A 25,105-nucleotide genomic window follows, 5' to 3' on the forward strand; every position below is an offset into this window, starting at 1 on the left:
ATGAGAGATGAACTCATCACGGTGGACTGGGAACACCTAATAAATCACCTGATGCTCTTGTTATGCACGGTGACGTTTCATTAGTTCCATTTCATTACTCGTATCAGTAGTCCTATCTTCAAATGTCAGAGGAATACAAAAATAAAAAATCATATCTCGACCAATCGCAGTTTGCCTCCACACTGACCACACAGTAGCGGACGCTGGTTGCCAGCAGCGATTTGCCCCTCGAGCCGATACTGTAATAACAGAAGGTCCTGTCAACCGACCTCCTAAACTGTTTAATATCAGGTCTGTGAGCTGTGGAGCTGTAGTGGTATCGCAGGCAGACAGGGCCTACAGCCATCTGATTACAGCCATTCTCTGCCACTCTCTCTCTCTCTTTCACTCTCTGTCTCTTTGTCTTTCTCTCCTGCTCTCCCCTCCCTTCAGAATTGCGCCGAAAACACGGCGGGCTGTTTTATAACAGGCCTTCTTGTTGGATTAATCCATGCAGGGGTGCCAATTTCTGAGCCAGAGTCACTCTGTGTAGCCTCTGATAGCAGAGCGCGGGCACAGGGACAGGACAAGATGAGCTTTTTTTAAAGGCCAGAGCAGCTCAAGCTACCAGGGTTGAGTTACCCCTCTACCACTGAGGTAAGAACGACAGGAAAAGTAATAACGGCTTCGTCTCTTAATGTGAAACCTTGAAGTTTACTTGTATTTAAAGTGTATTTTACAAATTAACTTCACTAATAAAGAAGCTCCAAATGAGTGTGGAGGAGTTTGTGCTGCAGGAACAGTACAGGACACCTGAGTCACAATTTAAAATGTCTAATTAAAGCAGAAAGAAGGAGAAACATTCCTATCAATAAGGCTCGATCCTCCTCTCCCATCTGTTGCTGAGATTTATCTCTGCGACTGAACAACTCTCAGAGCAGAGGGCAGATTGTTAGACGGTCTTATTGAAATTCATCCCTCACTAAACGGTCTTGGCATGTTTGTAAACAGTCTTATCATCCCCTGCCATCATTAATAAAAAGAATAAAAAGGTCATCTGCTGTTAATTATGAACTTCACAGTCCTTAAAGACTTCAAACGTGACGAAATGTGCGTTAACACCCGGAGAGAAACTGTGGATTTCACACAACAAAATCATCTGATATTTCTTCTCAAATTAGAAGATATTGGGGTGCTGCATGAATAAAAAAAACACCTCGCTTAGGAGGGGGAGAGTGATTCAGCGTCACGTGATGGTGAAGTGCAGATCCAGAGACGGCTTCTGTTTTTCTGGGACAAACCTCAAGGGGAACGCAAAAAAAATGCATTGATTTGGAGCAGTTTTCTCCGACTATCTCACCTCTTTCTCTGTGTACAAGACAGTAACTGTACTGTGCTGTAACTGTACTGTGCAGCAACCTGTGAGACAAGCTGTATTAACTCACAGTCAGCTACAGTAACAGAGCACCCCCGCTGTCTTACAGTCAGCTTTCATAGTCGTCACACTGAGACAATCTCTGAGTTTTTAAGTGCTGCACAAATTTAAAATACTCCTCTCACTGATCATTTTCTTACAAAGGGTTTCCAGCATCAACGACAAAAAAAAAACTGGAGTTTGCATGTGCTGCATTAAGCGCATCCAGACTAGACATGGATTTTCTGTCATCATCCAAACATGTGCAGCTTGGTCAGGTGTTGATGAGTGTCCTTTGATAAACAACAATGTTAGGCAAGACCTGACAGTTAAGGTCATAAACTGCTTCAGGGTATAGATTTTCAACCAGAAGCGGAAACCAGGGACATGTAAGAGAAAAAGAGCCGAGTATTATAGTGACGCTGTGACACACGTGACAACAGTAGAAGGAAAAGAAAAAGAAAAAAAACACAGTGTCATCCAGTTGCCAAGAGAAATCCTCCATCCTCCATCTCCATACTGACTGGTCTGGTATTAGCCTACTTTCTCTTTGTTGCCAGACGTCATTTTACCTGCTGTTGTCAAAATCGATTAGTCTAAGCAGCTGAAGCCCGGCAGCACTGAGAATATCCTCTGCTCATCTTATTACCGGTTAGAAGACTTTACTTTAAATGCCATGGGAGAAAACACTCTTCCACTGAGCGACATTAAAGAAATGCTGACACAAAAGACAGAAAGAAGTCTGAATTTCTGTAGCTACAGTAGACTAGAAATAATAAGCTCAAAGGACCAGAGAGTGTAGAGGAAGTGGAGAGAAAGGGTGCTAAAAATACTGATGCATTTCTCGTCAGTTTGAGGTTTGGAAGCTGAAATAGTGACTAGACTGTGTCCTTTCATTCAAGGTGTTTTAATTAAAACGCCACAAATAAACTTGTGTTTACACTTATAAAATAATCCTGTAAAAGATCTGGTTTATACATAAAGAAAGAGGGTTGAGACCTCCAAAGGGCCACAAGATATATCTGCAAGGTTGCAAGATGAGCTTCTTTGTTCATGATTTTCCTCTGAAACCTTTTGATTGTGAAATACTAGACGTAAAACACTCTTCAGGGCTCTAAAAACTAGGGAGCATCAATATTTAGTTGAAGTGCTTGCAACTCAGACCTGGCCTTGCTTTTAAGGTAACCAAAATGTTGAAGTGATAGTCTAGACGAAGCTGTTGAATCCACATAGATGTTTATGGGAACAGACTTTGAGTACTTTTTTTTTTGCCCTGGATGATTTTCTGGAAACACCTGAACTATGAAGTAAGTGCAATTTCGGGTTAGTAGCTCTTCTTGAATAGCACTAACACTGCATGCTTGACCCACCATTCCTTCTGCAGCTATTCTCCCAGGATGCAGCTGTAGATCAGAGAATGGACGACTTGCTTCGATTGAGTAAGCGCTTCAAAAATGACATGCACGTAAGCTGAAGTTGCTGAGATAATCTTTGCATCACTGCACAAAGCAATTGTTTTGAGAAGGCTGTCGATGAGCTGGTGATTGATTAAATGAATTCACTGCAGTGACCCTGCTGATCAAGCCGCTGATCGCTATTGATTTTAAATGGCACCACATTAACCGAGATTTAACTTTGTCTAATGCAGTGACTTCCCTCTTCCATGGAGCAATACTGAGTTAAAAACACAGCTTTGTCTGCATGAAGGCAACATGATGCACCTCCATCACCACCAGCATCCTCTCACCTCTTTGGTCCTCTCCAGCTCGTTGTGCAGCGCCTGTTTGGAAATCTCCACCTCGATGATCTTTTGCCTGAGCAGCTCGTTCTCATCCTCGGCTCTGCTGCGTTTGTCCTCCACGCTCTCCAGCTCGTTGTGCAAACGCACCGACACATCTTTGGCCACCTGAAGTCACGGGGACAGACATATGAGCCTTTAACAGACACACACAATACACAATTTATATATAAATACACACACCAATGCAGATATGAGAAAACATTTCTGACAAAGCTTTTTTCAAGCTTTCCTATCATGTTTGCTTTATTTCTTGTGACTTACTGTATTTTTATCTCTTCTAGGACTCCTGCAACATTTGTAGTATATCGAACAACTTTGGGTTGTTCGGCATTTTGGCTTGTGGCCTTTATAAGGGTCATCCATGATTGGTCTAACATTAAAACATATGACAAGTGTTGTTGAAGTTTTGACATCTTTAAACTATTTTCCCTTCTCCTTGGAAGTAGGTAAAGTTATGCCAGAAACCTCTCCTCTCAGTCTACAGTATATGAAAATGTATGGATTTGATATATGCAATCAATTAAAAAAATTATTTCAGAAGCTTTTCCCAAAAGATGTTGCTTTAAGAAACATCTAGCCCTGATTAAAAGAAGAAACTTCAATAGTGTGAGTTCAGTGAAGATCTTCAAGGTCTCCGATGATTCGAGGTTCTGTTTTAACGACTTTACCAATTCATTCACAGAACAGAAGCTGTGTATAGGAGATGTAGACGCTGCCACAGACCTTCAGGTCCTGCTCCAGACTACGCAGCAGCTCTCCGTCCACGTGGCCGGTCTGAGCGACTCGCAGGCTCTTCTGCTCGGCCTTCCGCAGTCGGTACTGGAGGATGCGGCAGTTCTTGTTGGAGCGGTCCAGTTCCCTCCGCAGCTCCTGCAGCTGGTAGACCTCCTCCTCCAGGTAGCTGTCTCGCATCTCCTCCATCTCCGCCCGCAGCTCGTCCACTTCATCCTGGAAGACACACAGAAGAAGAGAGGGACTGGCTTAAACTCCAGTTTGATACCACTTTGACCAGTTTGAACGCTTTGCAGCTCAAAATCTATGTCATGAATATATTGAAAGGCTTTGTTTAGAATTTCTCATGCAAATAAATAGTAAATGTGAAAATTACTCATTATAAAAAGCTGAATCTTGTGTTGCACCTTTCTAAACAGCAGCAAGTACTTTACATTTTTCTGTGTATATAAGTATAGAGGCAAGGATTTAAGTATAAGGAGATATACGCTGTAACCATAAGTAGTATTACTGTAAATTGAATTTACTGTCAAATCCTGCAGCTACAAGGCAGAAAAAAATATGTCTTTGCAATGTCACGCTCACAAGGTTAGCTGATCTTTGAATTTTCAAGCCAGATTTATGATACTTAAAATCCCTCTTATGGCTACAATACAAACGTGTTGGACAGAAGAAATCACACACTGATGATGTTGATGGTGCTTCAATAAAAGATCAGAGTGCTTTTTTCTTAATAATCATGGAATTTGGCTCCTTCTGTGCTTGTCTGTGTGTGTTGTATTTGTGTATTCATTATTTATCAGATATATATCTCATGGTCAAAGCTGACATTTTGGCCTGAGGGTTGCGCAATAGCAAAAACCAAATGTTCATCTTCTGAAGAGCCAGAATTTTCATGGCAATTTTCCTTGTTAGATTTTCATATTTCTTCTGTACAAAGAGACGTTTCTTCCCGTGGTGCCTTTAAAGTTCATAGATCAGAGGATCGCCAAAAACACATCAGGACTTTTCTTCTTCTCTGCACCATGAAATTTCACAGCAGATTTCATATAAACCAGGGTGAGGGTCTCACTGAGGGTCTAAGATAGGAGGGTTGAACAGACAGTAAAGCACTTTGAGACATGAGATGTTGTTATCTGTGATTTTTGTACTATACGTAAAGAAATAAGATTAACATGCCGTGAGAGTAAGTAGTCATGGACAAAACTGGTGTGAATAGGACATTTTGGCCGAGTGGATTAAGATGAAAGCAAACAATTATTGTGCATCTCTCTGTAAAGTGTTGGTCACAGTTTAATTTGATATTTTTCATATTCAACAACAGAACTTAAAGACCGTGTAAAGTGAATTCAGACATTTTCTTCTAAACACATTAAATAGGTCATAAATGTATTTCTAAAAAAGGTGTAAAAAGCATTTCAACCATTTAGATTTGAATTGTGGAGCTAGGTTTCACAAACTGTGTTTCAAGATTTCGGTGTCTGGATTTAATGGGCGGGTCTGAAAATCTCCGCTGGGTTACGTAACCCGGCGATTACGTAACCGGTGACCAATAGCACGGTTACACACCGGAGCATAAACCCGCCCCTGCTGCTGTAGAGGTATAAATACATTCAGCGCATACTACTACTACTACAGTCTACAGTTAGCCAGTTAGCTGAGTTAGCCACCGAGCTAACCGCAGAGTTAGCCACCGAGCTAACCGCTGTGTTAGCCACCAAGCTAGCCGCCGAGCTAACCGCTGAGTTAGCAGCTGAGTTAGCCACCGAGCTAGCCGCTGAGTTAGCCGCCGAGCTAGCAGCTGAGTTAGCCGCCGAGCTAGCAGCTGAGTTAGCAGCAGAAAGCTCTCAGGCCTAGCGTCCATGTCTCTGGTAGAGCTGGTGACTTTGATTGACAGGTGACACTTGGTAGGGGGCGGGGCTTCAGCGAACTCGGCGGCCACTCCCACAGGGTTTGGGAGCAGAGGAATAGGCAGACTTTTACACAACTTTGAAGCCTAATTTCATATATTTGGCGATTTTTTTAATCATTCAAATTTTGCAGGGTGGTTAACAACACACTTTTCTGTGGTATGTCAAACTCAGAACACATATTTATTCTTACTTTACACGGACTTTAATCTTTTAGGTGTTTCAGGCATAAAGCTGATGTAAAGGGGATATAATATACCTTTGTGGATTGTGCTAATACTTTCATATGATTACATATGAGTCCCAGTAATGCCAGTGCTCTTAGTGCTGATGACGTAACATCACTAGTTGGCTTTAAGCGTCTTATCTCCTGGTCTGGATGCGGCGTTCATGATCCCCATCTCTTTTGAAAATCAAACAACCCAGCTTTAAAAAAAAAAAAAAAAGGGGGGAATGGGAGAAAAAATTCTATATATAGTTTGATAGTTTGTTTGGTAACCTCAAGAGTATCTGTTTGCCTCCCATCCTGAGGAGGCAGTTTGCTCAGTAGATTTCCCCTGGGATGGATATTGCAAAGGGCTTCACTGGCACCTGATGAAAAGACAATGATGCCGAAGGGGGGGAGGAGGGAGGGGAGGAGTGTGTCAATTAATGAAAACTAAATCTATCCTCATTTGGAAAAGCACAGAGCTCCATTGTTATCTGAGGAGGGCCCCTGGAGGAAGGAGCTAATGACCTCACGTAGGGTCGGCCGGATCGATGGCCAGGTTAAAAGCAGAGCCAGACGCAGACAAGCATCCTGGGAGAAGATATATTTAGGAGAATATCACTTTTGTTTATGTGGACATGTACACTGAGTCATCACCAGTATTTAGTCGTCTCTATCTTTACTCAGCAGTCGCTTTGACGAGGTAGAAGGTTTCTATTTTTACTCCTGCAGCTCGGACACAATTTAAACTTTAAATAACCTTTTTTTTTTATATTATTGATTTGTGGGCCAATTATTTCTCGGTTAACTAACCAAACTTTCAACACTCCAACAATCATAGATAATATAATACATTTTCTATCAAATATGACAAAATATGACATTTGAGAGGCTAATCTTTGGTGTTTGTGCCTGAAAATGTGTTGAAATGATTACTAATCGATCATTAATCTTGTTTTTTTTAATTAATGAATTGTTTAAGGTGTACTTTTTTGTAAAAAACATCAAACTGAGATAAGCTGATTATTGATTAGTTGACTTACAGAAAATTAAATGGCAACAATTTTGATAGGGGTCTTATTGTTTCAGTCATTTTAATTTACTCAAAGGTTATTAAAATGCATGATTCTTGCTTTTCTTGCTGTTATATGAGAGTAAAATGAGTATCTGCAGGTTTCGGACAAACATTTCAAAGACATTATTTGAGCTGTGGGGAATGTTTTCACTATTTTCAGACATTTTATAGAACAAACAATTAACCAGTTAACCAATATATGAATCAATCATGAAAATAACTGTTAGTTGCAGCCCATAAAAAAAACAGTTTTTTGGCATCATCTTGTTGGTGCAATGATGAGTCCATTAATCACATTAACCTGCAACTCTTTTAATAACCAATTGAAGAAATTATTTCCAAAATGCCAAACATTTGCAAAGGTTCAAAGCTCTGAATTTGAAAATTTGCTGCTTTCTTGGTCTTATGTTACTTTAAATCTGATATTTTGGAGTTTTTGTACTTCTTGATTGGACAGAATGAGACATTTGAGGGAATCACCTTGGCCATAAACGGACCCCCACAGCCACAGCCTGGACTAAATTCACTAAATTCACTTTAAATTGTATATTGCACTATATTTTTAGGTTTATTTTTACTTTTATTTTATTTTATTTCTGCACTTTATCACACAGCCTCATCCTCAGACCTTGTTGTTCTTATTTTAGTATTTAGTATTTAATGTTTTAGTATATTGTTCTTTGATGTATTTGTGTATTAAGCTGCTGGACCCTAAATTTCCCCAAGAGGATCAATAAAGTTTACATCTATCTATCTATCTATCTATCTATCTATCTATCTATCTATCTATCTATCTATCTATCTATCTATCTATCTATCTATCTATCTATCTAATAATTCATATAAATAACTGTTAGGTGCAGCCCTAGATGCAATAACACAGGCTTAAATCACCTTTATGACCTGTGTCACACATCGACCCCATCTTTCCTTTTCACTCTCCACTTCATGCAACCAAAAGAAGCCGAAAGCAGCCGAGACAGAATCCAGTAAAACAAACTGATGTCCAGCTTAAGACAACATTCAAAAATCAACATTTTCTCTCTATGAGCAGCAGAAGTGGCAGCAGCAGGGGACTACCATACATTTTTGGGACACATGGGGGGGGGGGGTGGGGGGGGGAAGGTGGTTCACCCCTGAGACCCAGCTGGCAGACTGACAGCCAGGCGTAAAGCCATTACAGAGAGAGCCAGTAAAGCTGATTAACTCTCTTGTGTGTTTCCACCGAGCCAAGAGAGAGATAGACGTGGACATGCGTGGTCCAGTTTGAAATAATACTCCAAGTGACATGCAAAATAAACCTTATCTCTCATCTCTAAAAAAGAAAGAACTGCAAGATTGTTTGCCGCATTATCTGTTTGCCTCCCCTCCCCAACTTATGGGGATAGCCTAGTTAAAGAAAAGGGGGGGGGGGGGGGGGGGGGATCCTGCATGTAATATTCCTTCATGCAATAGGTGAAATTTAGTGAAAAATGGCACTAAAATACAGATTTAGAGGCTACAATTAAGATATAAAACAATGCATATTCATAATTTATCCTCTTAAATACTCCATATTATTATCTGATTGGTGTCAGTGCACCATAATATGTTTAATAGTGCAGGTTTACACTGACTTAAAAAGCGTGTGTACCCCACGAGAGTTCAAAATGAATTAAAATGAAGAGTACTGCATCTCTGAGTACAACGTGTTCATCATGTTTTCTGTCACAGAGAGGGACAAAATGTTGCATCTTCCTGTCAAAACTTAGAAGTATAAGGAGTCGGATACAGCAGGGTGAAGCCACTTTCAATAAAACTCCCATTAATAAAAAAAAAGGTCAAATCCGTGGGGAAGCCCGGGAAGGTTAAAAAAAAAAGACGACATGATGGATGAGAGAGTGGACAGAGTGGACTTCATGAAGGATGACAGCTGGGCGCCAAGAAAAATGTGTTTAGATTATGTTAATTTATCCATTTAACTGATGCTTTAAATTAGTGAGCAGGTGGAAGTTGCTCAAGGACAATGTGTGATTATAGGGGCTGAACTCAGGACGCTCGTGCACGGACAAATTGTGGTGTCTTGTTCAGATGTCAGCATTAAATGTATTGTTGGGAATCTCTTTTTAAAGCACAGATGGGATAACTTAAACTATGATTGCAGGATTTGATTCCATCTGTAAATTGCTGATTGAAAAAAAAAACCTGGATCTTACCTTGAGGTAGTCGTTTTCAGATCTTAAATCTTCAATTTCCCGCAGCAGGTCTTCCTCACTTACATCCTTGGCGCCTGGCAGTTTGAATTGTGCGCTTGTTGAGGGTTTCTCCTGCTTGTGTTTCTCTCCGTGCGTCCCCGGAGCAGGATGAGCCTGAGACATGCTTCCCTTGGTGGAGGAAGCCTCAGTTGTGCGCAAAGGTGCAGCAGCAGCAGTAGCAGTAGTAGTAGCAGCTCCGGTCGCTTCTGCCCGCAGCGGATTATCGGCTCCCAGCTGATCCCGGTCACTGGAGCCGGTACCGGACTCTGCGTCGCTACTAGCGGCCGCTGCAAGCCTCTGCTCGTCAGACAGCGGCTCGGATGGACAGTCCGACAGATCTGAGCTGCTGTCTGTCTGGCTGACCGGGCCGGGAGGCGCTCCGGTCGGTACCCGGATCGGGGATCCATGGCTGACAGGGCCAGGAGATCCCGAGCCTAGTCTCCCCTTCTTGCCTTTGGCGAGGGTCGGACTGCTGGTGCTGTCCGGTTTGATGCTGGCAGCTTTGGGCTCGGCTGCTGCATGTTGGGGCACCTTTGTGGGCTTTTTCGTGACAGCAGACTTGGTGTTACTTTTAACCGTGGCTGATTTCTCTTTCAACCCGGTTATGGTGCGTCTGGAGCGGTTCGGATAGGGTAAGGGCACCGTGGCAGACTGATGCTGCTGCTGCTTGTTGAGTTTGGGGGATTTGGGGACGATGGCAGGTGGTTTGGTGGAGCGGGAGTGCACATCCTTGAGGAAAGGTCTGGCCGGGGAAGGCGCTCGGTTCAGTCTCTTCTTCTCTAGATGGTGGTTCTGCGGTTTGGTGTCGCTGCCAGAGCCATTGGAGCTCTCCATTATACACCGACACCGTCAGCAGGAGGGCGATGAAGGAAACGATCAATCCACAGCACCGCGGAAAATCTCTGACATGCGACACCAGAAAAACAGCCAGGTTTCTTTACCTTCTTCCTTGTCGGTCTAGAGATGCGCATCCTGCGTTATACTTGTCAGTTTTACTCCATCTCTGTCTGCATTCACCAGGTTGTCATTGTAGTCCCCTCTGCCTGTAGCCCCATAGGAGGAAACGCTGCAATAAAACAGGGATTACTGGGACGGATGGGATGACAGACAGGTTGCATCTGCAGACAGGGTTTGTAAGGATCAAGTTAAGAAAGAAAAAAAGGAGTCAGGAGGAGTCACGGCAGCCCTCTTCTTCTCCTCCTGCAGAGCGGGTCTCCATCCCTCTGTGTCACCGGGCTGTGAGTGCTGGGCCCCCGTGTCTCGTACCCCTTCCCCACTCCTTCCTTCCTATCTGACACAAGATCTGCAATCGCTGCGGTGTGTGAGTGTGTATGTGTGTGTGTGTGTGAGAGTGTGTGTGTGAGGCTCGACGCCCGTGATTTTCTGCAGGGCGCATGCGCTTCTGCCTCTCAAGCACCCGAGCACACCCCTTGTTTTCTCTGGGACCAGGTCTGACACGCTTTGGTGCGCATGCCCTAATGACACACACGCACGCACACACAGACACACACACAAACACGCTATTGGCTATACAACCACCTTCACACAAGGAGAAGAGATGCACCTTCCTAGGCAAAATCTTGAAAACACCTTATGTTGAATAGCACTAAAACACATCCTCAAATCTGTGTTGTAGTCCCAAATTCCCCCCCACCCAATCCCCCTCCTCAATAAAACATTTAAAATCTGTATAAAGTTAAAAAAAAAAAAAAAAAAAAAAAAACCATCACTTCTCCATCATCTCTTTAATGGCTTGAACCCCTGTAGTGGAAGAAAATGACATTCAAATTAAGCACATTTTCATTTTTGGTGTTCCTGGAGTCCACAGACGTTACTTTTTTTGGGAAGACTGAAAGAAAATCAAGACCATAATCTGGTAATAAATATAGATATCTTTAATTGCATTTCATTAGTTCAAGAATGCCACATGTTATAAATACCACAAATCTGCTTTAAACATGCCAAAACTTTTCAAAAGACTTAGAACAGGTTTTTTTTTTAATACCAAGTAGGATCTTTTTCCTTCTTTAAATGATACACATTTCAAATAAAAGCATTTTTTAAAATGTATATTTAAAACACTGAGTAGTATAAGGCTTGGGTATTAAAACAAAGACCACAGGGTTAGTGCCAAATGCTAAAAGTCAGAGGGGACAAAATGAAAAAAACAAAAGTCATGTTCTCTCATTTTCACAACTCCCCATTTCAAAACACTTTATATGAGATAAAATTGCAAAACTGCAGATTATTTGTATGTAAGGTCTTTTGCTGGCTGATAACCTTATTGCGAGATGTGCATTGATGTCAGTGATCATTTTTTATTAACGTCGTATTTTGGTATGAAACTTTTCAAAACACAATGAGCCGTTTTAAATCCACCGAAGCTTGACCTCAACGTAAAAACGTCAAAAAAAAAAAAAAAAAAAAACCACAATTAACTGATAGTGAGTCAATTAGAGTCATTTCAAATCAGGTCCTTTGAATGGGCTTCCTCACTCTCACACTTGGGCTTTTACTTCAACATGTAAAAACAAAATCAGACACGTCGCTCACAGTGCTACATTGCTAAAATTACAATAAATTTCACAAGAAAGACGGAAGAATTAAATGATCATTAAGGTCTATGAAAAAAAACAAAAAAACAACAGGAGGGCTTAACATGCATAGCCTAGTATTTTTTTTTTTTAAATGTGCAAGTACTGGTCCGTAACAAACTGCCAAACCATGAATTCAAAACTGCTAATCTCCTATATAAAAACCTTGGACTTCCCCATCAACAGCAGGATCTTTACGAGAAGCTGCTTTCATTAATTCATTATGAAATTCTAGGCGTATCAAGTCTGCGATAAAAGCCTGACAAAATGAGCAGATATGAGCCAATTAAAAACTTCCTGAGTCATTCAAATACGAAACAAACCTTCCTGCACTTTTCTCTCCCCCCCCCTATCCCAAGAAAAAGGGAAACTCACACAGACATCTCTAAGCTGTATCTGAATTCAAAGGGAAAAAAAACAACAACAAAACACTTGCAGTATTAGTAAGAAAAGCAAAACAAAGGGCTAATACCATGTGTTTGTGTGTGCTCTGCACATGGAGAATGCCCCCTGTGTGAAAAACACCAATCCCTCAAAGACTACATTACCCATCTCTCCTTGCCTTTCCATTCAACAGGGTGTGGAAGAAATCAGAGCGGCCGCTACAGAGGCAACATTGATCTTTATTAGTGCTAAACTACAAAGTTGTGTACTTTCTTTTTCTTCTTCTTCTGCTGCTGCCTCTCGCTACAGTTCAGCATGTCAGCTTAACTAGGTAAGATGGATTGTAGTGCAAAACATTACAATTTTTTTTTTCTTTTACAAAGGTGAAATGAGCCGTTCCAGCCGCTTAACGCTTTAAGGCAAAAAAAAAAAAAAGGAATATAAACTGATATGATCACCATCCCACAACCACCAAACAGCTGGCCGAAAAAAAGGGGGGAAAAAAACAAAACTGCACCATGTCCAGTCATTACGGCAACACGCCTCCGACCACGTATCACCATATTTACATCGTATCAATAAAAAGGAAAAATCATGTGCTTTTGTTTACCTCAAGTCCACTTAACACTTGGTAATGCTACCTATTAATAGTAAGAATATAAAACTACTGTACCAAGACCCAGAATTTCATCATCTAAGCTGAGATGTGAGATATTCGTTATCCCTTCTCTGTAAAGCAGAGATAACCTAAAGAGTGTCGGGGCAACTCAGACAATATCAAACTTTGTGTACAGTATTTGTGATGACTATCTTCTTTTTTTTTTTTTTTTTAAAGAAAACAAAAAAAGAACAAGCTGTATAAGGCCCTCTGTAATCCCTCTCCTTGTAAATGTGCAACGGCTACCAGAGGGCTCTCTACCTCAAAAAGGCACCTGCGGGGGGGTGGGGGGGTTGGGGGGGGGCACAGCTAGCCTAAAGGTCCGAGGAATGAGGTAGTCTGGGTCGAGTGAAGACAGACAGGTGGTAGGAAGTGGGTGATTCACCGGGCCTAAGTGTTAGTGTAGTACATGTCAGAGTGTACAGTTGAGAGGAAGAGGAAACAGGGGTGTGTGTCGTAATACTGCTTGTTAAGAGAGAGTCTGTGCATCTTACAGCAGTGATCAACTATTCCCAAAATGCTGCTGTGTGCTGACCCCTGGTGGCCAGATTGATACTTTGCATGTGTGAGCTGAGTTTCTGTATCTGTATCTGTGTGTGTGTGTTTATGTGTGTGTTTGTGTGTGTTTAGGGTGGGATGGGAGGGAGGGGGGGGGACCACTCTGACTCTCAGCAACAGCGCATGCGGGGAGGGGGCAACTCCGGAGGCACTTCCGGTTCAGGTTGCAGAGACAGGACACTGTTGGAAAGCTCCTTGTTGGTAATTTCCAAAGGCATCTGTAGTTTGAAGGAAGAGAAGATGAAGTCAGAAAACATGAACACACTCTCAGGTTTAAGCTGATGTGCACACTGACTCAGTGGGTGCAGCATTAGAAAAAGCAGTTTTTAACATAACCAATGGCGCTTTTCCACTACACAGTTCCAGCACGACTCGGCTCGCCTCGGCACGGTTCCAGGAACCTTTTCCATTACAAAAAAGTACCTACTCAACGTGGGCGGGGTCGTCATAGCACAGCTCCGTGAAACTGCCGTGACTTCGTTTTATACGCGACACAAAACACATAAACAATGGAGGACATGGAGGCAGTGGTGTACTTGCTGCTGTATGAGGCTTTCTGTCTCACACAAAGCAAGAAAATTGAGCCGTATGGCTGTAACTATGGTAACGCTGCTGCCGGTATTTAAAAATGCCGGGTTTGATTCTTGTGTGGGACGGCTCATGACGCTTCCAGCGACAACTCTTCTGACCAATCAGCGGCCAGCAGTGTGTCGACGTCACATTTTAGTATCGGCTCGGCTCGCTTGGAACCTCACCAGAGCAGGTACTAAAAAAGTACCAGGTACCAGGTACTATCCCTAGTGGAAACGCAAAAAGAACCGAGGCGAGTCGAGCCGAGCTGGAACTGTGTAGTGGAAAAGCGCTATAAGATTACAAGGGACCAAACCTTGAAAGTTCAGATTAAACAAACATTTCCAGAGTATCTAACTTCCACATTGTAACATATTCTGGGTGAAACAGGATAGACAGGAAGGACATAATGTTGGGAGGATTCTGATTTGAACATTGAAAAGTGGAAACATCATAATGAAAGTTGACGATTGAGTAATGGGTGGATGTCATGATATTATTGGTGGAAATTTGTGGGAAAATGTGCACAATATGATCTTACAGGGTTAAAAAGGCATTTTTAAATTCCTCATTTCAAAAGAATCACAACATGTTTGTAATAGTCAAACAATAATCAAACAGAGAAGTGCTCTGAAAAAATACTATAGAAGTTCCTTTCTCCTTCTAGTATTTTATTTCTCTCTCTTTCTATGTTTCTGTACTTTGTTTTTATTATTAGTGTGTGTGTGTGTGTGTGTGTGTGTGTGTGGGGGGGGGGTATGTATGTCATTTTTATTTCTCAAATTCCATGTTTTAATGTTTTTTTTTGTTTTTTATTTCCAATTTTTTCTGTTAAATGTTTGTTTTATGTATAAAGCACATTGAGTTGCCACTGTGTATGAAATGCGCTATATAAATAAAACTGCCTTGCCTTATTGAGGAAGAAACAAAGGGAGAACTCTTTAAAACAGACTTAAAATCTTCCAACAATTAATTTAGTCAAAACGAGAGCCCCAAAGAGAGAATGTATGAACGAGGAATGAAAAAAAATGAATTAAAGGAAATTATTATTACTGTAATAATCTTTAAAGTTTCCTGTTAATTGGAGTAACAATACAATATTATTTTCTATGCAGCTTCAAAAAGGTTTTATGGGAAACAATGCTGGAAATATTCTTCTATGTTATTGGCTGATATGTTGCAATGAGCTCATAAACTGGATGATTGGAAATAAGAAATAGCAGTAGAGATATGCTGTAACTGTAAAATGTCCCGCACAGCAAATATAATGGCCAAATCTAAAGGATCCTTATGTATCATTATCAGATTTTTAAACCCCAAAAAGCAGTATTGAGTACTAATGATAATACACCCACCTTGCTAAGGATGTCATCCACAAGTTTCAGGAAGATCTCATCCACGTTAAAATTATCCTTGGCACTGGCTTCGCAGAAGCGCATGCCACTTATTCGAGAGGCAAACTGTAAGACAAGAAAGGTGTAAAAGTATCATTAGTGTCAGCTGTTTTATTCCAGGCAGTGGGAGCAGAAAAGAAAAGATGACTGATGCAGCACGAACTCGTCCGACAACTGGAAACTATGCACAAGTTTTCCCTCTAGATTTAGAAGAATGTTTAAATAAGCAACTTAATCATACAACCCTACAGAGGATGATTCACTTACACAATGACATCAAAGACAAAGTTTTTACTCTTATGTGTTTTTCTGTGATGAATTCAAAATTATAAAAAGGACTTTTGTTATTAAGTCAATGCTATAGTTTGCAACTGAACTTCTGGTCATAAACTCCTTTATTTGTTTACTTAACAACACAAGTAGGTGCCTATTGTTCTATTGTTTGTTCTTTGAGATATGTGCAATTTATAGACATGACCTCCAGACAATATCCTGAGAATCAAGTTCGGACATTTTCAGGAGTTGCCCTTTCACACATGTAGCACACAACAGGAGCCGAGTTCTCCTCCTACTGAAAATACTTTGGTTTGGGGCGAGAGGTGCAGAAGGCAGGACATGATGCAACAAGTTCACTATGGTTGTAATTCAGCGTTTTAAAGCTTTTCATCAGACATAAAACATCTTTTATTTTAAATCACAGGAAGTCCTCTCTCTCCCATCAGTGCTAGCTTCACAGCGGAGCGTTCAGGCCCGGTTAAAACAATGCAGCGTAACTGGCTGCGTTTATCCAGCACCGTGTAAAATAGCAGCTGTGAGATGATAAGGGAGCTGATTGAGATGTCGTACTTGAGCTCATGTTCTGCTTGTTCCACAGTTGTTTGATAAATTGCTCGTAACTTCTCCCTCACCGCTGGATTTTGTTGCACTTACAGCAGCGAGCAGGTGTTGCACGCTCCCTCGCTGTGAACTCTCCACTGTATTCACACATGGGCTCAATCAGACATTACACAGACTTGGTATTAGGGTCCGTTTAATGTGCGGTCCGACTGATTTGGACATATGCGTCCACACATACGGCTCATCCAGGTAATGTTTGGAAAATTTCAGGGTTGCGATGAATGCGTGGAAACGGGTTTAAGAATGTGGGTCAAAGAGTCGCGTGTTGAACTCACCCTCTCTCCCTGCTGTCTGGAGATGATGCGATCAGTCTCACAGTCCAGCTTGTTCCCGACCAGGAGAAGCTCTGCTTCCTCTGAGGCGTACTGACACAAAACAGAAAGCAGGGAGGAGACAGGTCAGGAAATCGTCAACATCCCATTTCATATGAGTCAAACTGGATTACTGTAATGTCATTTGTTTAGTGTGCAGTCACTATGAAAACTGGCTCTACAGTAGAGCAGCTGAAGGGGGAATTTCATGAGTAAAAATGTCACACTAGATATAGATATTTTTCTACACAGTAAGTTTTCAATACAATTTTATTTCATATAGTTTGGAAATGTTACAACTCAAAACTTAAAAGTTAAAATCTGGTGAATTTACAGTAAAGTTACAGTAAAATGACTTCTTTACTGTTTGATCTGTTTCTGCATGAACCATGTGAGAGGGGAACATGCCATGAGTGCTGAATAATAATTTGAATATAAAAATGATGAATCAGAGAATGAATTTGAGCCTATTGGGAATGCAAGTTCTGCAGAAAAGTGGCGCCTTACAAAACACCTCTAGCTCATGTAACTGCTGACAAAGCCAGCGAGTGTGAAGACAAAAGGCCGAACTGCAAGATGAATTTTATTGGATGTTTGGCAGAATTTCTCCAGGTGACTGGATTCAATTATCGGCTACAGATTCATGCCTGAATACGCCAAATTATGTGTCATTTTACAAGAGGAAAAGCTAGATTAAACCAGGCGGGGAGTTCTGGTCCTCTGAAATGATGCCAACGCGGAAGTAACTTAAAACTGCATTCTATCAAAAGGCCACCAGGGGGCGACCGTTTTGGTGTCAAAAGGACTTCCGTCTCTATACAAGTCAATGGAGAATTCACCAACTTCTCACTTGATTTCTAACCTCAGTAAACGTTTTCAAAATGTGTTTATGGTCTCAATCGCTAGTTTAAAGCCTTCTTCAATGCAGTATGATGTTCATTTGGGACATTTTGGCCTCCCTGATTTTATATTTGACGATAAAGCAGGGTATGCATTAGGGCGTGGCTACGTCGTGATTGACAGGTTGATTGGTTCACAGGTTCAGGAGGGCGCCTCATGCTCCTCCTGATGCCCATATAAGTAGAATCCGTGTTTTATTTTTTTTACCCAGCATGCACCGGAAATGTTCAAGATGGCGCTGCCCAGATCCGAAACTATTCGCTTCCAAGCAGCAGTCCACAAACCAATGAGTGACGTCACGGATGTTACGTCCATTTTATATACAGTCTATGGATTAAACATAATAACTGACATGTTTGAGAGTTTGTTTACCTTGTCTATCATTTTCATCCATTTGGGAAGGTCTTCAAAGGTCTCCTGCTTGGTGATATCATACACTAACACGATTCCCTTGGCACCTCTGTAGTAGGCTGATGTGATGCTGTTGAACCTCTCCTGGCCGGCCGTGTCCCTGGAAAAAATGAATTAGAGCTAATATGATAAAAAGTCAGCGCAGTCCCAAGAGCGTCATCAACATTTTTGGAATACCAAACAGCTGATTGACTGATTTGATCAAAGACATTTTTCATTCATTAGAGACGTCTTTAACTAATAGTCTCATGATTTTAAAAAAGAAACAGTGAAACAACAAATAGAAGAATCAGTTCATTCATAAATTTAATGTCATTAATCAATACTGATGTTTATTTAGCTCGACTATTCACTTTAAAAAACTGAATCATATGTGTCAAATCTGGTATCGGTATCATCATCATCATCATCATCATCATTATCATCATCATCATCATCATCATCATCATCATCAGGTATCTAGCTAAAAACTCCAACATCTGAAGAGTTTGGTTCCAAAATGAAGCATTTACAATTTGAGGAAAAATAAGATCTCATGGTCGTGAGCTCTAGAGCTGCAACAATTAGTCAATTAATCAATTAGCTGATCAACAAAAAATGAATCTGCAACTATTTTGATAATCAAACAATCATATATTTAGTCATTTTTTAAAAAGAAAAATCACTAAAAAATGTGCTGGTTGCAGCTTCTCCAATGTGAGGATTTGAATCCTTTCTGAGTCATATTTGAGAGTAAACTGATTATACTAATATAATAAAGATTTTGGACTATTGACCAGATCAAATCAGACATCTGAACACAAGCTTTTTGAAATCATAATGATCATATATCATAAAGAATGATCAGCAGATTAATCACTTATGAAAAGAAATGCTAATTGCAGATCTAGTTAGCTCGAAATTATAAGTATAGTCTTTTTAAAGCAATAATGGTTAAGGTAAAAAAAAGTTTGAAATGAAATCCACAATATTCCCCAAAATAAATTAGACTGCATTTTGGAAGTTAACTCTTATGAGTGTAAATCTATTTTCTAGTGCGTCTGTGGATTCATCTGATCATCTGAGTCTTGGGTTAGCAGCATGACAAGCAGTTAAAAGCTCACACTCACAGTGCGGTGTTACTGTACCTTCAAGCCAGCTAGTGTCTCCCTGTCTCCCTGTGAGTCACAGTCAGGCTTATGAAGCAGAAGAGCGGACAGATATAGCATCACAATGGCGGGGGGGTTAGGGTGCAGCAATGACGGAGCTTGATGTGTGCACTTCAACAAGACAAGACAAGCCACACTGAGAGCGGCCATCCTGATTAGGACAGTTCGAAAGAGGGGGTGAGAGGGTGGTAGTGGGGGGTGGGACAAAATGGGTTGTGGTAAAGGAGAGATGGGATGTTGTGGTGGTGGGGTGGTGGGATGGTGGGATGGTGGGGTGGGGGGGTGGGGGGGGGGGGTGGATGGGGTGTTAGTTAACAGGACAGATGCGTAAGTGAAACAAGCGATGGATTCCCACGTTTAAGCCCAGAGCTGTCACACACAATCAAAGCAGTCACTTTACCATCAGCTGTTTCATTTAAATCATCCAAAAAAATAAATACTACTATTACATTTTTTTAAGTAACATGTATATTTTTGTACTAATTATACTCCTATAATGAGCCTGGGGAATTATAAAGTTAACAACAATGGCAACTTTAAATCAACTGTTGACATCTTTTTGGCAACAATATGGTGAGTAAGATGAGTTTGTGCATTTGGGTCAATGACGTATAAGGATTTTCAACAACTTCATTTTAGAATAATAAAAAACAAGCATATCTAATGCAGTAGTTCAAACATTCAGAATGTTGTGTACCTGAAGATCCATATTATACATTTGAAATTAAGTGATTTTAGTGGGTTTTTCTAGATTAATTGGCACTGGCCTTAGAAAAAGTCATGTGGTGCGACCATGATTCATCTTGAAATATCTTATATAAATAAAAGATCATCATTTACAAAAAAAAAAAAAAAAAAAAAAGCTAATACTTTGTTTCCAAACACTTTACATTACTGAAAACTTGTTTAAAAAAAAGAGATGTGAAGCGTGTTAAGTAAATTAATTTATTTCAAGATGAATCATGGTCGCACCACATGACGTTTTTTAAGGCCAGTGCCAATTAATCTAGAAAAACACACTAAAATCACTTAATTTCAAATGTATAATATGAATCTTCAGGTACACAACATTCTGAATGTTTGAACTACTGCATTAGATATGCTTGTTTTTATTATTCTAACATTGAGTTGTTGCAAATCCTTATACGTCATTGACCCATTTATTTCTCCAGAGGTAGGGGTTAAATATTGCTCTCATGCTCTCAGGTTTGATTAAGATTAAAAACATTTAATGGTATGTCATTAAATGGATGTTAAAAAAAACCCATCACACTCAACCAAAAAAAAAAGGGGTTAGCTGTGATGCCTGTAACTAAAGTCAAACCCAAATCAATTAGACGTTTTCTTTTTATTTCATTTAATTATTGACCAATACAAGAGACTGAAGAAACATCTGTGCATTTTTCCCCACAGTGCTTGTATTGGAGAATGAAACATTGCAAAAACATACAACAGTGTAATCATTGTACTGTATTAAATCATCCTTAACACACATGTAAGAAAATCCTATCTGCACCTGTTTTTATCTATTACACAAAAAGCTGAGATGCATCCAGAAAAAAAGCCACCAGATGTTGTTTTTTGTCGTTGTTAGGGGCGACAGGACAGATGGAAAGACACGGAGGAAATGCACCGTGCAGAGGAGTAATGGCATCCAATGACTTCTGTCCGGTCTACTCACCATATCTGTAGTCGAATCTTCCTCCCTCTCAGCTCAACCGTCTTGATTTTGAAGTCAACTCCTGTGAGGGGGGGAATGAGAACAAACATGTGGGCACGTAGCAGCATTTCCTGTTTGTTTTTGCTTTATGTAGTCGTAGATTTGGTGGGTTTTGGCCCCCGCTGCATAGAAAAAACTTGACTTTTCTTTGAGGGTTATGTATTTAATATTGTTGTAAATATTCGAGCTGCAACAATTAATCTTTTAGTTGCCAATTATTAAATTAATCACCTTCTATTTTGATAATTAATTATTCATTTGGAGTCATTCTTTAAGAAAAGCTTCTCCATTGGGAATATTTCCTGCTTTTTTTCCCTCTTTTATGACAATAAACTGAATATCTTTGGGTCGTGGACTGCTGGTCAGGACAAAACAAGACATTTGAGGAAGTTATCTCAGACTTTGGGAAACAGTGATTGTCATTTTTCACCATTTTTCTGACATTCTTATAAACCAAACAACTAATCCAGTGAGTTCCACATTTGGTTTATTTGGTTTTATAGCTGTAAAAAACACTGAATACTTGCGTCAGTCTATGATATCAAAGAAACGTATGTGTTAGTAAATAACATTATCATTATTACGTTCTCCGTCATCAGTAAGATTACAACACTAACGACGGAAAGTTAATACAACCTGGAAGCTGTATCCCAGGAATGACAGGACACAAAATGGAGCTGTGCTATAGCAGCTGCCCGTGTGTGTGTGTGTGTGTGTGACTATTTTGGGATGGGACACTATGGCTGACTGCCGTGTTGGTCACAGAGCTGTTTACTCATATCAACATACAAACATGTCCTGTATATTTTTAGCTGGCAGCATCTAAAACCACGGCAAAACAATCTGTCACATGGCACTGTTCATGCCTATAAATTATCATTTATACTGCAACTAACAATTATTTTCCATTATTGATGAAACTGCTGATTATTATCTCAATTAATCAATCAGTTGTTTGGTCAATAAAATGTCAAAAAACTGTTTCTCAAAGCCTGAGATGACGACCTCTATAATGTTTAGTTTTCAAGACTGAAGAAACCAGAAAATATTCAAATTTGAGAAGCTGGAAATTTTTGATTAATTGATTATCAAAATAGTTAGTGATTCATTTAATAGATGTCAACTGTTGCAGCTGTACTTGTGTATTAGTGTGTATAGAAATATTAAAAAATGCCTCCTCAGAAATAGAGTACAGGATGAGATATGACTATACTGACACTTAAAACAAACTCAACAGGTTAATCAGTAGTAATATAATTACTGCACTGCTGCAGATCCAAGTTACAGACGCTCTTCTTTACTGTGTTGGGTTGTTGTTGCCACCTCAAAAACACTTTAACAAGCACTACACATGTGTGAAGAGCAACATAATCTAATGGCTCAGAGAGTTTTATAAGCACACCTAGAGGAGTGTTATTGTTATAGTTAGCTTAACTTGGCTACAGCAAACAGTGTAACCTCTATTCAGTCCCATTGACCTGTTAAATATGAGATATGTTTTCCACACAGGCTTTAAAAAAAATAGTAAAGCTTTACAACATCCAGTCCATGGTGGGATAACAAGGGAGTATCTTTCCTCCAGCAAATAGACGAAGCCCTGTCACTGTATACTGCCAGTAAAAAGCATTTCCCCCAGCAAATAGACGAAGCCCTGCTACTGTGTACTGTCAGTTAAAAGCTTCTCCTCCAGCAAATAGACGAAGCCCTGCTACTGTGTACTGTCAGTTAAAAGCCTTTCCTCCAGCAAATAGACGAAGCCCTGCTACTGTGTACTGTCAGTTAAAAGCCTCTCCTCCAGCAAATAGACGGAGCCCTGCCACTGTGTACTGTCAGTGAAAAGCAGACACACAAACACGTCCTGTCCTCACCTACGGTCGACTTGCAAGCTTCGCAGAAAGTGTCGTCGGTATATCTCTCCATTAGGCTGGTTTTACCGACACCACGAGAGCCAATGATGATAATTTGAAGTTTAAAATCAGCGGGTCTTGGTGGCATCTTCCTGCGGCGGGACTGAGCTCCCATAGCGGGGGAAGAGTTGGCGGAGCCCCCGCTGCCGCCGGCGGCCCTCCGCGGGATGTCATACCTCGGATCCATCAGTAATTCCACATTTGGGATTAAGAAAGAAGAATAAACGAACTGGTATAAACTGATATACGACTGACACGACTCGCTATTTCCAACTTTCTTTTGTCTCTGTGTAAGTTTGGGAAAGTTGTTGTTGTTCAGCCATTAGAGACCGGTCTGCCCAACTCTTCTTCTTCGGCTGCTTTTTTAACTGCGGTCGGCAACAAGCGTATGAGAGACATTACCGCCCCCTGCTGCTCCGGAGTGTAGACAAAATAATAGAAACACTTTAATAACCTTTAAATCAGGGGCGATTTTAAACCCCTAAGTTTGATATCAGCACCCCTAAAAATAATAAATAATTATTGTATTTTTTTCCCTTAAAATTATTTTATACAGCTTTAATTATTTTGTGAGCCTGTCTGTTAGAGATGGGACAAACACTATATGCAACAGTTTCAAATGGTTTTATTTTAACAGCTTTAATGTATTTCGGATAATTCTGTCATTAATATTAACTATCTTAGAGTCCTCTGTAGAAATCTGTGATTGTTTATCCTGAACCATTATTATTATACATTATAGTACACCACTCTACTATGTATTAATATGTCTTGTTGCAATTTACGTTATCCAGTGAAATGAGTAATTTAGCAGGGGTTTGAACACTTGCAGGGCATTGTATGTCAAATTATCATTAGGAGCTGAGCCCCCCTAAAGGTCTGATCCTACAGCCACCCCTGCTTTAAATGCTTCAATAATTATTGACCAGAATATTCAGGAGCCCCTATTAGATATGCTGGGGGGAAATAAGCTGGGGGAAAAAAGGTTGGGGAAAAACTGGAACATTTTGGGTTAGGTAAGGGTTAGGGTCACCTGAAAATGTTGCGTGCTCACCAGAAAGTTTTGCGTGCTCAACACAAAGTTTGTGTGCTCATAAGGAAGTTTTGAGTGCTTACTATAAAGTAAGTCTATTGCTTGTGCAGTGAGCACAAGATGTCTGGCACACAGACGAGATACAGATATCTGCTCTCAGCTTTTGGCCTTTTTTCTCTAATATTTGTTCTATTATTGGATCATTTGAACTTTTACTGAAATAAAACCATGTGATTTGTGAGTTAAGAGGGAAAAATCACTGTTTGATGGAACAACTTATAGACATCTGAAATGTGACCCCGACTACACACTGCTTTTTGTAAGACGTCAAATGCCAAAAATGATGGAGACTGCTGGTTTCATCTTTAACAATATGTTGTATTTTAAAAGCGTGTATCCATTGTGTCAAATCTTTATCTGAAAGATAAGTAGAGCTGTCAAATAAATGTAGAGGAGTAAAAGGTACAATATTTCCCTCCAGCCAGCCAGCCCACCGGCTCCTTCATTAGGTACACCTTTGTAATCTAATTCAATCCAATAGAACAGGTCTTCCATAAATTCTACTTTAAAAAATAAAGTTAATACATTTTCAGTTTTTGCTGACATTGACTCAAAATAAATGAATAACACCCTCATTTGTCATCTGTTTCTTAAAATCTGGAAAAGTTCACATTGGTGTGTGTGATTGTTTATGTTGTTTTCTATGCTATTCTATTCTATTCTATTCTATTCTATTCTATTCTATTCTATTCTATTCTATTTTGTTGTATTGGATTGTATTGTATTGAATTACATTGCATAGGTGTTACCTAATAAAGAGACCAGTGAGTGTATGTACAGCACTTGAGTACAACCGCAGATTACCCATATGGTGGCAAAGATGAACAAATAAATAAATTAATAAAACACAAAGCTTTTACTGTATTGATATTGCCAAAGAAGACAAAAATGTACATTGCTAATTAGCTTTGTACCTTTTGCGTCACCTGTGAGTTTTGTCCTCTGCGGCTTCCGTAGTCTGCGCCACACGGTGACGTAGCGGAGGAGGAGTTTCCTGCTAATCCAAACATCGACAGAAACAGCATCAGGAAAGACACTTTATCCATAAGCTATTCTTAATACGGCACCGATTTGAACGACAGCATGGCTGCTCAGAAAATAAACGAAGCTCACGAGCACATAGCTAAGCGGAAAAATGGTGAGTTTTACGACACAAATCTCGTCTGTTTTTTCCCGCAGCAGTGTTTCTTTACTATTGATGTTAGCT

At 40.3% G+C, this 25,105-nt stretch overlaps 3 protein-coding genes across 3 annotated transcripts in view; 1 reads left to right on the forward strand and 2 right to left on the reverse strand.

Moving 5' to 3' along the window:
- Positions 1–10,187, reverse strand: part of LOC133991267 (microtubule cross-linking factor 1) — an 84,384-nt gene extending 74,197 nt beyond the window's left edge. The window contains 4 exon segments of the mRNA XM_062429789.1: positions 3,141–3,299; positions 3,918–4,142; positions 9,315–9,477; positions 9,571–10,187. Of these exon segments, the coding sequence (XP_062285773.1) occupies positions 3,141–3,299; positions 3,918–4,142; positions 9,315–9,477; positions 9,571–10,187 (1,164 nt within the window).
- Positions 10,188–11,233: 1,046 nt separating this feature from the next.
- Positions 11,234–23,132, reverse strand: rab12 (RAB12, member RAS oncogene family). Its single transcript, XM_062429808.1, has 6 exons — positions 22,767–23,132; positions 20,860–20,920; positions 17,992–18,130; positions 16,684–16,773; positions 15,473–15,577; positions 11,234–13,765 (listed from the first exon to the last, which is right to left on the reverse strand). Exons 1-6 carry the CDS (start codon positions 22,990–22,992, stop codon positions 13,658–13,660), a joined length of 729 nt encoding a protein of 242 aa, XP_062285792.1. The 5' UTR covers positions 22,993–23,132; the 3' UTR covers positions 11,234–13,657.
- Positions 23,133–24,895: 1,763 nt separating this feature from the next.
- The window catches only part of napgb (N-ethylmaleimide-sensitive factor attachment protein, gamma b), a gene marked incomplete in the record, with an annotated part of 1,751 nt that continues 1,541 nt past the window's right edge, over positions 24,896–25,105 (forward strand). Inside the window, 1 exon segment of the mRNA XM_062429280.1 lies at positions 24,896–25,025. Within this exon segment, the coding sequence (XP_062285264.1) occupies positions 24,982–25,025 (44 nt within the window).

This window comes from Scomber scombrus, chromosome 11 (assembly GCF_963691925.1).
Source record: "Scomber scombrus chromosome 11, fScoSco1.1, whole genome shotgun sequence".
In the NCBI taxonomy this organism is placed as follows: Eukaryota; Metazoa; Chordata; class Actinopteri; order Scombriformes; family Scombridae; genus Scomber; species Scomber scombrus.